The sequence below is a fragment of the Brachyhypopomus gauderio genome, chromosome 12 (assembly GCF_052324685.1).
Source record: "Brachyhypopomus gauderio isolate BG-103 chromosome 12, BGAUD_0.2, whole genome shotgun sequence".
Taxonomy (NCBI): domain Eukaryota; kingdom Metazoa; phylum Chordata; class Actinopteri; order Gymnotiformes; family Hypopomidae; genus Brachyhypopomus; species Brachyhypopomus gauderio.
This window is the reverse complement of record NC_135222.1, coordinates 11798576-11813007: the sequence shown is the minus strand read 5'-3', so window position 1 is coordinate 11813007 and position 14432 is coordinate 11798576. Positions and strand designations below refer to the sequence as shown.

Below are 14432 nucleotides of genomic sequence, written 5' to 3'. Positions count from 1 at the left end.
AACCCATAACCTTGTGAACCAGATGAGCTTACACAAGCAGGTGCTTGTGCTTTTGTGTGTAGTGGCCATAATCCCCGAGTTGGAAGCCTCCTGTGTAGCCCCACCCAAATATAGCCCCAGTGAAAATGCCACAATGGTGGGACAAAACGTGTGGCCAGGGAGGAAAAATGGGAACCTGGAACAGTGTGGCTATAATCGATGTTTACTGCTGTCTACTTCAGTTTGTGGGCTTTAGTTATGGATGCTCTGGAAGATGTTGAACAGATGCTGGGAGGACAAACCAGGCCTTTCACCTGCGGTCATAGTGGTCATCGTGCCCTCTCATATCACATGTTCTTTTCTATCTTTCACATGGCTCAGCACATTTTTCTCTTTGTATAGTGGAAAGAAAAAGACTAGCAAAAGGACTGCACAATAAACTGCTGCAAATTTGAAGGGTGTGTGTGTATGTGTGTGTGTGTGTTTGTGTGCGTGTGTGTGTGTGTGTGTGTGTGTGTGTGTGTGTGTGTGTGTGTGTGTGTGTGTGTGTGTATGTATTTGCATTTAAAGTACAAAAGATTTTTTATTTTTTTTTGCAAAAAAATAAAATAAATAAAGTACAAAAGATAAATAAATTAAGATCTTGCATTTTCCACCTGCATTTATTGTCAGTACATATTTTTTCTGTTATGTGCATATATTTTGAGTTCCAATTATTCCATAGTACATTAACATTATTTTTTAATGTTGTATTGTATTTTAAACTGTTTTTAACATTTTTAATAGTCACTAGAGGCTAATATATCCTATGTTTATCGTATGCAGATGATTAATATGCTCTCACAGATGCCATCTAATGATGTCATAGTGGATGACAAGTCGAAGTGAGAGAGTTTAATCCTCACTTGGAAAAATGTGTCTCTTTGGCTGTGTATGCAGGGACTCTGCCATACGAGTTTAAGGTGGTCATCGCTGGGAACCACGAGCTCACCTTCGATAAGGACTTCATGGCTGAGCTGGTGAAACAGGATTACTACCGCTTCCCGTCAGTCTCCAAGCTCAAACCTGAGGACTTTGACAATGTGCAGTCTCTCCTCACGAACTGTATTTACCTGCAAGACACAGATGTCACAGTTAAAGGCTTTCGAATATATGGGACACCATGGTGAGTTCACTTTTGATTATTGTTGGTCTTTTTTTTTTTTTTTACTTAAATTGTCTTCTTAGGGTCACCCATTGTTCCTTTGTCTTGTTTTCCAATAACTGTGATTTCATAAATTATCACTATAACACCATAATAAGGCACACTTAACTTTTTGGCATTGTTAGATGTTAATATCTTTATATTGATTATCTACCCCTAATTTGCCCATTTATTTTATTTTATTCCAAGCTGTGAGTCAGTGTAATGATTAACAAGATTTCCAGTGAACCTGAAACACTGTGGACCCATAGACATCTACATAGTTCTGTCCTTCTGAGTCCCCAAAACATGGTTGTTTTATGTGTGTTTGTGTGACTATGACAGTGGTCCCCACGGCACTACCTGTGTACCAGTAGCATGCTGAGATTTCAGCTTTACACTAGTAGGTTAAGTGATGCGTGTTGTCTATGTGCTGCTGGCTCTAGGAGCTGGCACAGACCTGAGCTTTTGTAACTAAGGGAATATCTTTGCTTCTGTTTTGCTGGAGTTGCCTGTCTCTCTGCTGCTTAACTTACTGTTCTTTCCATGTAGTTTAAAATAGAATAAAAAATACACCCTCCATCCATGAAGAGTCAAACCAAGACAGAATTTGTGTTTCCTGACATTTTCTGTTTATCCTTTTCCTGTCCTTAGTTACTAGCTTACTCTTGTTCTTTTTGGGTGAATCTTAAAATAGCTATTTGGATCATGGTGCTGACCTGTTGTGGGCTATAATTAGCTGTGGAGATGGACTAGACTAGGCAGAGATAACTGGAGAAGGCCTTTCTCAGGCAGTGAGGAAGGAGACCAGTTGATGGGGCCTCAAGGAAGGAAGCCCCCTGTGACTGTTTAGTGTGAAAGCTGCTAAATGTGTGTTGTGACAGCTTTGAGTCCGCAGGGAGACTGAAGGAGCATTGATAACCTAGAGCTCTCTCACACACACACACACACACACACACACACACACACACACACACACACACACACACACACACACACAGATGGCCCCTAGGCTGGTCATTCTGTCCAGTAGTAGGAAGTCTCACTTAGACAGCCTGGGTGGCCAAGTGTGGATGGTGTCTGTAGTGATCCTGCACTCAAGATTCTCTAAAACCACCTTTTGGTATTGAAACATCAAAAAAATATCAAAATGTTTTATTGGCCATAAAAGTAATGGACACAAATGATTTTTCTTTAAACTTTGGGACACCAGTGTTTCTCTGTAGTGCTTAATCTACTATGAGGCAGTGGTGGTACCATTCTGATCATGCCCAAACCTGTGCTCATGTACCATGCCTTCAGCTGCCTCAAGCAGACGTTTTACATGTAATGTATGCCTATCTGAGGAGTTCTAGTAATATCAAAATTAAAGCATATTTTAGTAAAGAAAAAACTTTACTCAGGGCTCAGCATTAAATTCAATACAACAAAGTAACAAACAGAAAATCTGTTTAAAATCTAATCAAAGACAACAAGTTGTTTTCATTTACAGTAATAATTTAACATAATTACTCATGTTCCGTTTAAGAACTCAAGTCCTAAAGCAGGGGTGGGCAAACTTTTTTGACTTGCGGGCCACAATGGGTTCTAAAATTTGCCAGAGGGGTCAAGTCAGGAGCATTTAGATATAATTTTTATACATTTCAATTGAAGGTGCAAAGTTATTGAAATTAACATTTACTGGAAAAAGATAAATGGAACACTTTCAACATTCAAAACATATTATTACCTACCAAAATACTTGAGCTCAATAGTTTCAAAATCACGGATTGTCCTGAGAGATAGACTGCGTTAAATAACCTGCCTGCAGCAGAAACTAGAAAGGGCTCTTTAAATTGAGAGCGATGTGCGGCGTGTTAATTAAGCTACTGTACCCCTGCTGTGTGTAAATGCGCACATTGTGCTTAATTAAAAGACGCTTCTCCAAACTTTCCATATGGACTTTTTTTTAACACAGTAGAGACTGTGTAGCACTATTTGCTAGCGTAGTTTGCTTGCTTCGTAGCAAAATGGCGGCTGATATTGTACTCTTTGAAAACTGCACCTGTTTCTTGGCATATCATACATACAGTCGTTGATCGGACCGCAGTAGTTTGTCTATGTATGTCCTAAAGCATAAAGGTGCACTGAAAAGAAATGGGACTGAAAGCAGGAGGTTCACGGCTGGTTCAAGGTTTTATGGCTGCATTTGTCAAATATATACGCGGTTTCAGGAGCAGTGTCACCAGAAAGATGTGCATGCATTTTGTTAACAGAAATGGAGATTTATGTCATTGATCCGCAATGCTGATGCCATTTCTTTAAAAGCTAAATCAATCAATAAAACATATGTCAAAATATTGTTTGTATGTGTGTCCCCTTTTGAGCATTATTACACTTTTACCCTTACACAATAATGATTCATATACACAGATATTTAGATTTAATAAGGTCCCTCAAAATAAAGGTCTTGCAATAAAGGGCAGAAACCACTCTCAAGTTCATGTGGGATTCAGCTAAATTATAGGCATCATATCAGTTATATGAGCAAACTCACCATAGCAACAGGATAAATTCTACCTGATACTTTCAGAATAGTAGACTTGAGAGGTGATTTGTCAAACTTGCCACCAATTCAGTGGCCAGATATCTTTCTTTGTTTGATTGAGAAAGCATTTAGACTAAGCACACAATTGTGTCATATGGTTATGTACAAAAGGTATCTGTGAGGCTTGGTGATCATAAAACTTGTTTTTGCATTGACTGCTCCTCCACGCAGCTAGGCTATTGAAGATTTTGATGGTGGACTATACTGTTAGAGGATTGTCTGGGTCTAAATGCAAACAAATACACACTATCCATTACATAAACCAAGAGCTAAAGAGGTAAACACTAATGAGCTGCAGTGTTTATTATTATGCATTTGTGTATGCAAACTTGTATGTATAGTCTAATAAAGCAAATGCTTTTGCATTTGCAGTTAAAGGTTGGCCACAATGCTATGTCAACGCCAATTAGCTATAAAGTTAACTCGGAACTAAGCGAACATCGACTAGCTATTTTGAAAACTGAAGTCAAGATGTTTAGGTGTACACACACACACACCTAAAAAGATGAAAGGGGATCAGAGGTAGTACGGGAGTACTGGCTACACCTGATGTAGAGCCTGCTAGCTCTACATAACAAGGTCAAAATAGGTCTTCAAATAAGATTATTGTGTCTGATGAATAACTAAAACTGGCCATTATAACATGATTAGTTAGAAGTTGATAGAAGTTGGTTCACATAGGTAGCCTATAATGGAATGCAGCTTTAGAGTATAACCTGTCAATACTGAGAATTTTAATATTTTTCTAATTTAAATGTCATCATTTTGCAAGGACAAAAGAAGAAATGTTTTGACAATCATATGTACAATGGCAATGGCTCTGTAACCTTTGTTTACACAGTTTCTGTTGGTTTAAAATACAGTGTGTCTCAAAAGTAAGGAAACACCCATATATTAAAAAAAGTTTTAGATAGGGCTTGGTACATATGCTCAAAGCAAACAATTTATAGTTTATATATGGAAGTGAGTAGAGAGAGTGACAGGTGTTTTAATAATCGTGTGAGGCTGATTGGTATGGGAGTAGTGATTGGAGGCTGCTCGTGAAGGTGTTATCACTGTTTTAACATGAGAATGAATAAAGGAGTGTTGTCATCACCACTGTTCTTTGGGTGAAATTCTCTACCAGTTTGATGTGTCACACACCTACCTTCTCATTTAAAAATTGGAAGTTGAATCCAAGATGGCCACCATATTGGTCACATGGCAGAACAGATTTCCCTTTTCCCCCATAGCTTGTGTCTGTTTTAATTTCTTTTTTTTTTCTTATTCTATTTATTGTGTGACTGGGAAGTTGAGGAATCATGGGTGGGATTTGTTATCAGTTGTTTTGGTCTGTCATCATGGAACCAATAAAGTGTTGTGTGAGCCACACATGCCTGCTGCACCCGTGCATGTTTCATTTATATATAGCTATTTTCTACTCTGCTGCAGTAATACTGTTGTTATCCAATTGTTCTGAAATGTGTGACAAAATAGGTATAAGCATGAACATTGCTGATTCTGTCATTAGGAATATGCATTTCATTTTATTGATTAAAACAAGTTTAGTCAGTATTGTTACACAATATTGTTGCACTTATTATTGAATAAATTAAGCAAAGAAAGTTTGAAGAGAAACCTACTAGATTCAAGTGTAGTGTACATCATCACTGTACACCGTCCTATTCCATGAAGACACTGTTGTAGTTTTGTTGAAAGACAGACATGGCACGAAATTTGATGGAGGCAACTACCTCAGGATTTTCTCTGCAAGAAAAAACCCTGGAGATGCACACTGTGTCAGGATGCTGGGCTGTGAGGGGAGGTGCAGAGTGTGTCAGGAGGATTGGCTGTGAGGGGAGGTGCAGACTGTCAGGAGGGGAGCTTTTATGCCAAGTTCCCAGTCACTTCTCTTTCATGAGGTGTGCTTTTGTTCTAGAACATCCTGCTGCTTTTGTCAAGGGCCCAAGAGTAGACCTTGACCTGACCCTGGAGTGCCTTTGTCAGTGGGAACTCTTTCTCACACACACACACACACACACACACACACACACACACACACACACACACACGAACACGACACACACACGAACACGACACACATACAAACACACTCAATGCAAGACACTTTTGAATTTGTACAAGACACTTTTGAATTTGTATGAGAAGAATAAAACTGAATGATGAATGTCAGCTTTATTCTGCTTTGTACTAACCCTTGCTGATTGTAGATCTGCTGCTTCAAAAATAAGTGAAAATTGCAAAACCTGATAAGAACTTTCAGTTGGGTTACAGCAGAGCCTCAGCTAGCTGCCTCAGACTGGCAGATGATGGGTTTGGATGACCTGCAGTACTGAAGGTCAGAGGATTAAGGGAAGTTGTGGGGGTGGTGTGAAATAAATGAATACTATAGAGGGTTATAGTTCACAGGTTTTGAGGGTGGCGAAAACTTTTGTGGCTTTTAAAAGCCACATGCTTGCTCTAATCTCCCATGGCTGGCCCAGTCTTTGTGTCCATGTGGTTCAGCCATCATGTGACAAGCTGACTACTGATGGGATGACCTGCACTTCTCTCCCAGACCATCAATGCGGGCTTGGTGGTGAGGGTAGAGGTTGTATGGGGTGGAGGTTGAACAAGTTGAACAAGTTTCAGATCGATGGGAGATCAGTCTCATCTCATTACTCAGTGCATAACCAGAATATAAATCTTATTGGTGGAGATTCCTGTAAGGTCTGAATGATAGGCTAAATACTCACATGCTCATGTTCATGGCTATGAATGTGAGCGCTGTAAGAGTGTGTGTGTGTGTGTGTGTGTGTGTGTGTGTGTGTGTGGGTGTGTGTGTGTGTACTGAGTAAATATTTCTCAGTGGCTCTAATGGACTACAGGCGCCAGGCTCTCCTCCCGCTTGTGTTGGCCCATTGCCCTTTGCCTACATACACACACACACACACACACACATACAGTGTGAACAATTCCCACCTGCTCATAGTGTTTCTTTCCCTAATGACTCTTAGGAGCAAGATTGGTAGAGTCAGGGAATAAGGCCAGTTCTCTTCTGCAGTTTTCACTTCTGTCTTCAGGGTTAATCAAAAGTGGTATATCAAACACTAAATGCAATGTTAACTGAAAAGATTTCTGTTGGATGCAGCAATGGAATCTGGTCAATTTGCACTCTGCTGAAGCAGCGTGGGTCCTGAGTGTGCTGCGACTGAGAATGTGAAATCGTAATGCAGGTGACTAGTACAGTAGTAGCCATACTCCATACTACATAGTCTTTATGGAACCTACAGTTTTGTGTGTGTCATCACATCATTTGTCATCACCTTTGCTCTGTAGTGTGTGATTGGATAAAGAGCTACCCTCCAAAAAACATCCCCCATCATTTACTCATCAGATCTTCCTCCCAGCATTTAGCTACTCCCTATAACATTCTGTCCATCAGTCAAAGGTTGATGAGACAGCAGTTACTGTGTCACACAAATACACACACTGCCATAAAATTATATCTTTATTCATCTGCTGGAATGTGTGCTGAGAGAGGTGACAAAAAATAAGCATGGTTTTTGCTTCTCCTTAGAGCTGTTTCTGATCTTAAATGATATGATTGGTCTTGCATAATATGTGTTTAGACTTCCGGTTTCCGTAATTTATTTGATCGCTTGGCTGTTTATAAATATTGTGTTGTAACCTCTTTCCTGGCGGCCACTCCTGATACTGTGCTGAATTGTTAGAGATGCCTTGTTATTCATAGCTGCTTATTAGTCTTTGTTTCTTTTGCCCTCTGTTGTCATTTTCACAATTTAGTATTCGTTATTACTTTGATTGAGACCTGAGTTTCTTTGTCAGAGACTCCTGGTAAACAGTAAGCACCAGCAACATTCTCCTCTCTTCCCTCTCTCTTGATTTTCTGTTCTTTACTTCCCTAATACACAAATGCTGTGGAGTCTCTGATTCCCTCTAAAAAAAGTGCAGAAGAAAACCAGTGCCCCCAAGTCCACAAAGAGCAGCTCTGTAGTGGATAGTAATAGTAGGAAGGAGGGGCATAGCAGTGGGGGTTTCGGGGAGAGGAGTGTGACTGGAGGATTGGCATCTCTCTCCGCTCCAGACGCTACCTGCTCTGCTGGGTGATTGCAGGATAACCTTTGACCTGGGGGAATGGAGGGTTGTCAGCATTAATTAGTGGCCAGTATATACATATCCTTCTCAGAGCCACAGCCTTAACCAGTAGACAGACAAACAACGCCAAGCCAGGAGGGGGGAGTCAGGAAATGCAGGGGAAGAGAGGACAGTTGATGAGTGGCTAGAACGTCTTTCGCTTCTACATTTATTTATTTTTTCCTATATCATAGGTCACTCTGTGCGTTGCACTGTTGTTTCTTTGTTAACTACTGGGATCAAACAGCACATTTGAGAGAGAGAAACAGAACTGTAATGAGCATCAGTGCCTACCAAGCAGTGAAATGAAGCCTGAGCAAACAAACACAGACGCCTGCTTTTCTCTATCTTTTGTAGGTTCACAAAACATTTCCAGTTTCTCTTCTCATAAGACATAAAGGTTCCTCTGGCCCAGTTTGGGTGACTGCAGTGCTGAGTGATTAGTTCAGTGATACTGCAGTTGGTCCATTATTGTCAATGAAGACTTCGACAATCAGGTTGGCTAACAATGCGTCTGAAGATAACTGCTCAGGCCAATTCAAGTGTGGGTGAAGTTCAAGCATGTGAATATTTGAAGATGTCGCTATTGTCATGCTGTTAGTTCTGGACATTCAGGGAGAATGTTTTTGTAGTGTTTTTTAGTGTAGTGTTTTTTCTGCTGCAAAGTTCCCAATAAAGGAGTTACTTTGAAATGCTTCCATATGGCATATGAATGACATGGCCTATCCACTGCGTCTGTGCTCTCATCATGAGTGTGTGGACTGAAGGTAGATTCACCCTGGAGAGAACCTTGGTTTCCGGAATTTTGTCCTGCAATTCAATGTGTAGTATATGAAGACATGCCTACAGTATATAGTACATATCTCACAGGGATTTAGAAGGGTGGTAAGAACCACTGCTTTGTAGACCTTTAGCTTTATAATACCCAGATGACACCACACAGTAAAGTGCAGACTGCAAAAAGCAGAGCTTAACTTTGGTATTCTTCAGTTAACTTCGATATCAGTAGGTACTACTTGGGAGACAAGGTATGTAAACTGATCGACTGATCGAGTTTTGGGTTTTTCCATTATAGTTTAATTTTTATTTAATTGTGACTTTTTTTCTAATTCAGTTAGTTTTAATTCGTTTTTAGAGCATGTTTGGTCTAGTTTTTATTACTGTAATGAACTGCGTGACGCAGAACATAGAGGCGGACACGAATGCTGAGGAGAGCGAGATTTATTGAATGGAATTCCAAAGGCAAAGTCGAAAGAACAGGCAGGGGTCCTAACAGGTAGGCAGTCCGAACATGAAATGTACACAGGCATGACTTACGAAACACGGAGAACACACAAACCAGGCAGGAACACAGGGAGATCGCACGGGGGACAAAGAACACCAAAACACCGAATGGACAAACAAACGAATAGCTAAACTGACTGAAGGAACAATGCACAAACCGACACAGAGTACAAAATAACCGATGACCAGACATGGGAGACACTGGGACTATAAATGCACAGAACTAGACAAGACACAGGTGAAGACAGGAGAATTGTTTTCAAACCAACATATGTTATGCCAAATTCCAACTCCCCGGCAGAATCCGACTCCCTTCGTTTGCACACACATAAAGAAGCTACAGATGATATTCGTGAGTTACAGTGATTATAACTTAGTCATATGAAAAAGTTTGGGCACCCCTATTAATCTTAATCATTTTTACTTCAAAGCTCAATGAGGTTACCAAACCAATTTAGTGCTTCAGTAAGTCAGTAAAAAGTAGTTAGGAGTATTCAAATCAAGAAAATGATAAGGGTACCCATATTTTTGCACCTGTCAAATTTTGTTTTAATGCATATTGCAAATTTTCTGTTAGTACAATAAACCTCATTTCAATCCTGAAATATTACTGTGTCCATCAGTTATTAGATATATCAAACTGAAGTAGCTGTTGCAAAAACCCAAATTTTGATAACTAAAAATGATTAAGATTAATAGGGGTGGCCAAACTTTTTCATATGACTGTAGTTCATTGAGCACTCTACTTTTGTCCTAACTAGATATTTAGACATAATACTGCTGTAATTCTGCAAAGTCATGTGGTCAGAGGTGAACTTCAGTATAGCCAGTGTGTTTATTTAACATAATTAACTCCCTTGAGCCAGTGTCGCTTTGGAAATAGATAATGCCATGCCATTTGCTGTGATGGATAATTAAAGTCTAGCTCTTATTCATGCATAGAAACGTAAATCGACAATATAATCTGTAACGTCTTTTTGCGCGGATTAACCAGGGGAGTCGGAATTCGGCACAATATCGGAAACTGATCAGTTCAGTTAAATGTATTCAGTTCAGTAGGTATATGCGGCGTTTAGCCCGGTGCAGCTAATACATTTTCCTTTTTTTTTTAACTTTGTAGGCTTATATTGAGGTGCACTCTATACGAGAAAGTACGGTAGTTAAAATTTTTTTTAAGCTTAGCTTTAGTTCTAGTATTAGTTCTAGTATTAGTTTTAGTTTTTTCATACTTTTGCAGGATTCAAAAAGTTTGGGGAAAATGTATTTTATAAAGTGTAGTGGGGATTTTTCTTTAGTGAAACTTATTTTGGGTGTTTATGTATTTTGCGTTTATTCTTTTCTGTTGTCATTTTTCATTTAAAATTATGTTATTTAATTGATTGATTTATTGGGGCAAATGTGCCCATCTGTGGGAGGGGCTATGGGTATAGAAGCCCAGGAGAGGCTCCAGAACGAGAGTGTGACGCTGGGGTGCTGGAGCAAGGACGAGACACGAGTCCAGGTCTCCGGTCCAAACGACACGTTTTATTTTGATATATTGCGCAACGGCGCACAGAAAACAAACACAAAGCACACAACGTGCAGACTATAGACAACGACGAGCACAGGACACTGCGCGAGCGCACATTAAATAGACAAACCACAGTAGCCCCACGTGATCACGAGACGATTCACAGGTGAGACTTATTAATCACACAACAAAACCCTAACCACGTATATACACTGACGCAGACAAAGCACGTGGACAACGTTGACACACGCCCAAAAGGGAGGGGCCGGGGTCCTCAACGTGACAGAGAGTAGTTGTGTTGAGTGGTGTTTGGTATGGTGACTTGGCTGTGTAAAGAAGTGTTCAGGATCATTAGTTTTGATTTAGCCTGGCAATCTTGAAGCCTGTTTATTTTTGTATTTCAGAGATATTCAGTTTGCTTAGTTTGTTCTGCATTTTGTTTTTGACTTTATTTTGGGGGACACTGTAAATACTTGCACTATTGGAAGAAAAGTGGTCAAAAAGAAAAAATAAAATACGCATTACTTTGGAGAACAAAAGCTTCCTCGCATCTCTGTCCACTCCACCGCCGTCCGTCCTTGCAACACTAAACTTAGTAGTTGATGATGGATCTCTATGATAGGCATTATGAAAATGGTGTTTTACATGAAGTAGAGCCTGCATCTCTTCAGTCACGTTGCTTGTGGGTAGAAGGGCCTAGTGTTTTCAAGGTAGATGAATGGACAGGATCTAAGAATCCAATTATCTTTAACGCTACATATAATGTGTGTGTCAGCGAGCTTGATTTCCTAGCTGTGATGGATTTATTCAATCTCTACACGTTGATTCTTTTTATGAATTTATTTATCTGTGGCTACCTTGAGTCTGGCATGGATATTGGAGACAATCAGCATTTGATCTATACAGCAGTCTGAACCACACAAATGTTCTTTACTTTTACACTCTTTGGAAGACTGACAATTCTCTGAACTTATTGACTCCTGATGTGATGGAACATCTCAATACTAATCACTGCCACAGCTGCTCCAGCAAAAAGTGTTTCCAACTCACCATTCTGACCAGATAAGTCTTGGGATACTCATCTGAGTATGAGCTGGGATATTGTGTTTGGCAAGATCTCTCCAAACTAAGGTTCTCTGTGGCCTACTCAATGGAGGGTTGTCAAGCAATTAACATACACTGTTGCTCGAAAGTTTGTGAACCATCCAAATAATCATTAATTAAAATCTTATATTTGTAAAGCAGACCTTCCAAGAAAGGGACATAAATATATAAGGTATATATTTTCATTATTTATGCAACAAAAGTTCTCCAAAAATGAAAAACCTGCCAAATGCACAAGTATGTGAACTCTTAGTTAGTAGCTTGTGGCACCTCCTTTTGCAACCATTAAGTCAACCAAATGTCTTCTGTAACCACAATGAGTGTCTCACATCTGCTTTTTGGAATTTTTGCCCACTCCTCCTTGCAAACATGGCACCTATGATTGTGGTCAAATAATTACATTTTGGGCTCATCTGTCTACAGAATGGACTTCCTTAAAGCCTTTGTCTAAGTGCTCTTTGGCAAAGTTTAAACAGGTAACTTTGTTCTTTCTTGAGAGCAGATTCTTCCTTCTATCAATATTACCATTAATACCATGTCTTTTGATTTTTTTTGCCTGATTGTAGACACATATACATTTGTCCCAGATGTTGTTATTTCACATATAAAAACTGATGATGATAATAAAATAAGAAAATCATGGTAAAACAACAGAAAAATCTAGGAGTTCACAAAGTTTCAAGCAGCACTGTATGTTCCAGTTACAAGAGTAACCTTGGACAGGGTACCCGCGGGTCCTTAAAAAGTCTTAAAATGTCTTAAATTTAATTTTCCATATTCAACGCCTAAAAATGTCTTAAAATGTCTGAAATTTTATGAGGGGAGGCATTAAATTATTATTTATTATAATTATAAGTGTGTGTTGCTCAGTTGTTCTGTTTTATTTTACCGACGATATGTATATTATCATTTCCGCAACGGCTGTATACTCCGCATGGTAGATGGCGCGATGTGAACTTTGCCGAATCAGCGCTAGGACCATGCAGAAAATACTGCTCCAGGGTCCTAGCGCTATATTCCTAGCGCTGGAGTATCCGCGCACCCCCCCCCCCCAGTCAACAATTTTTGTTCGCCCCCCACCCCCCAAACCCCCCCCACGTCAACGATGTGGAACACACCTGCATCCCCAGTAATAGTATTATTTTTTTCTTGTGAGAGGTATTAAAAAGGTCTTAAAAGTCATTGAATTTGAGATAAAAAAAAATGTGCAGATACCCTGTTGGATGTTGTTGGATGTTGTTGAGGTGAGCAGTGTATTCCTTAAGAGGGCTGCTCGGTCATCCCAGTCTGTCCCAAAATGTGGTGAGGTATCTATATGAGATATATCTATATAGACAGCGTTTTTCATCACATAGGCTGTGCCAATTCTTCGATACCTTAAATATGCTGCCTACTGAGATACCTTAATCTGAATGGATTTTAAGGTAGCATCGAACGGTTCCTCAGGCAACCCCATGATTCAACACAAACACTTTTGCCCCTGGTGAACTCATTTTCAAATGTACAGTATTCTAATTCTCTCTACGGTTTCTAGATTATTCAACAAACATTCAAAATTATATTTCTTAATATTAAACCACACAGCATTTACTTCCACTCATGTTAGTTTATGACCATTTTGCAGTTTTATACATTGAGGGATTCACATTTATGCTACCGGAGTTTGAAGCCTCAGGCCACTGTTGTGGATAACCATCTGGCTAACAAATGTCTTATCGCAACAAGCAGCTTATCTAACGTGAGAATTAAAATTGTGAGAAAAATGGGAAGAGGAGAATCCATTGTGCTGAAACACTTTGGGCAACACAAGCAACTGAGGTAAATTAACACTGGTCACATAGGGTTACCTGTTAAAACTGCTACTAGCCGGGCCATCCAATGGAGGATGGGTTCCCTTTTGAATCTTGGTCCTCCCAAGAGTTCTTCATAATTCCAGCCTGGGGAGCTTTCCTTGCCACTGTTGTCCCTGGCTTGCTCATTAGGGATCTGGACCCATGCGTTTGTAAAGCTGCTTTGGAACAGCACATGTAAAAAGCATTATATAAATAAAATGGACTTGACTTCCGTAGCTTCTGGACTGACGCCAGTATGACTTTGAAACTCTCCCTGGATAGGTGGAGTTCTATATGTTAATGGTTTGTGTGGGAGACTTGGCTACCATCTGATAACTTGCTGATAATAAGCTGTTTACTGTGCAGTGAAATATATATATATTCAATAATATACTATGCAATATAATGTAATGTAATATAATGTGCATGTAATATAAAGACTGGTTTGCAATGTTTACACTTTTTGCACAGATTTCTTTATATTTAAACCTTAGGCTTCAGTCATTGGCAGGATACTCTTCATGATGGCAGCATTATCAAATTATAAATCATTCTAAATATTGAAATTGATAAATATGGAGAAAATATTATGATAATAATTTAGCATTTTTCCCAGCTCTACATAAATGCAGACAAATTTTAAATGGCAAAAAAAACTTCAGTATCATATATGAGTGTAAACTTGTCAATTTTTTTTCACTTGTATAATACATCCTGACTCACTGCCAAAACCTGCTCACAGCATATACTATTAAGGCTAGAATGTATATCTTTTCCAGGTTTTGCTCTCTTTCTTCCTGTTAAGCACAGCTTTGC

General features: G+C 39.4%; 1 protein-coding gene across 5 annotated transcripts in view; it reads left to right on the top strand.

The window, feature by feature from the left end:
- mpped2a (metallophosphoesterase domain containing 2a) overlaps positions 1-14432 on the top strand; it is a 54342-nt gene that overhangs the window by 25382 nt on the left and 14528 nt on the right. For all 5 annotated transcript variants that reach the window (XM_077023156.1, XM_077023151.1, XM_077023155.1 and 2 more), the window contains one exon: positions 919-1144. In XM_077023156.1, coding sequence (XP_076879271.1) covers positions 919-1144 — 226 coding nt within the window. The remainder of the gene's footprint in view (positions 1-918; positions 1145-14432) is intronic.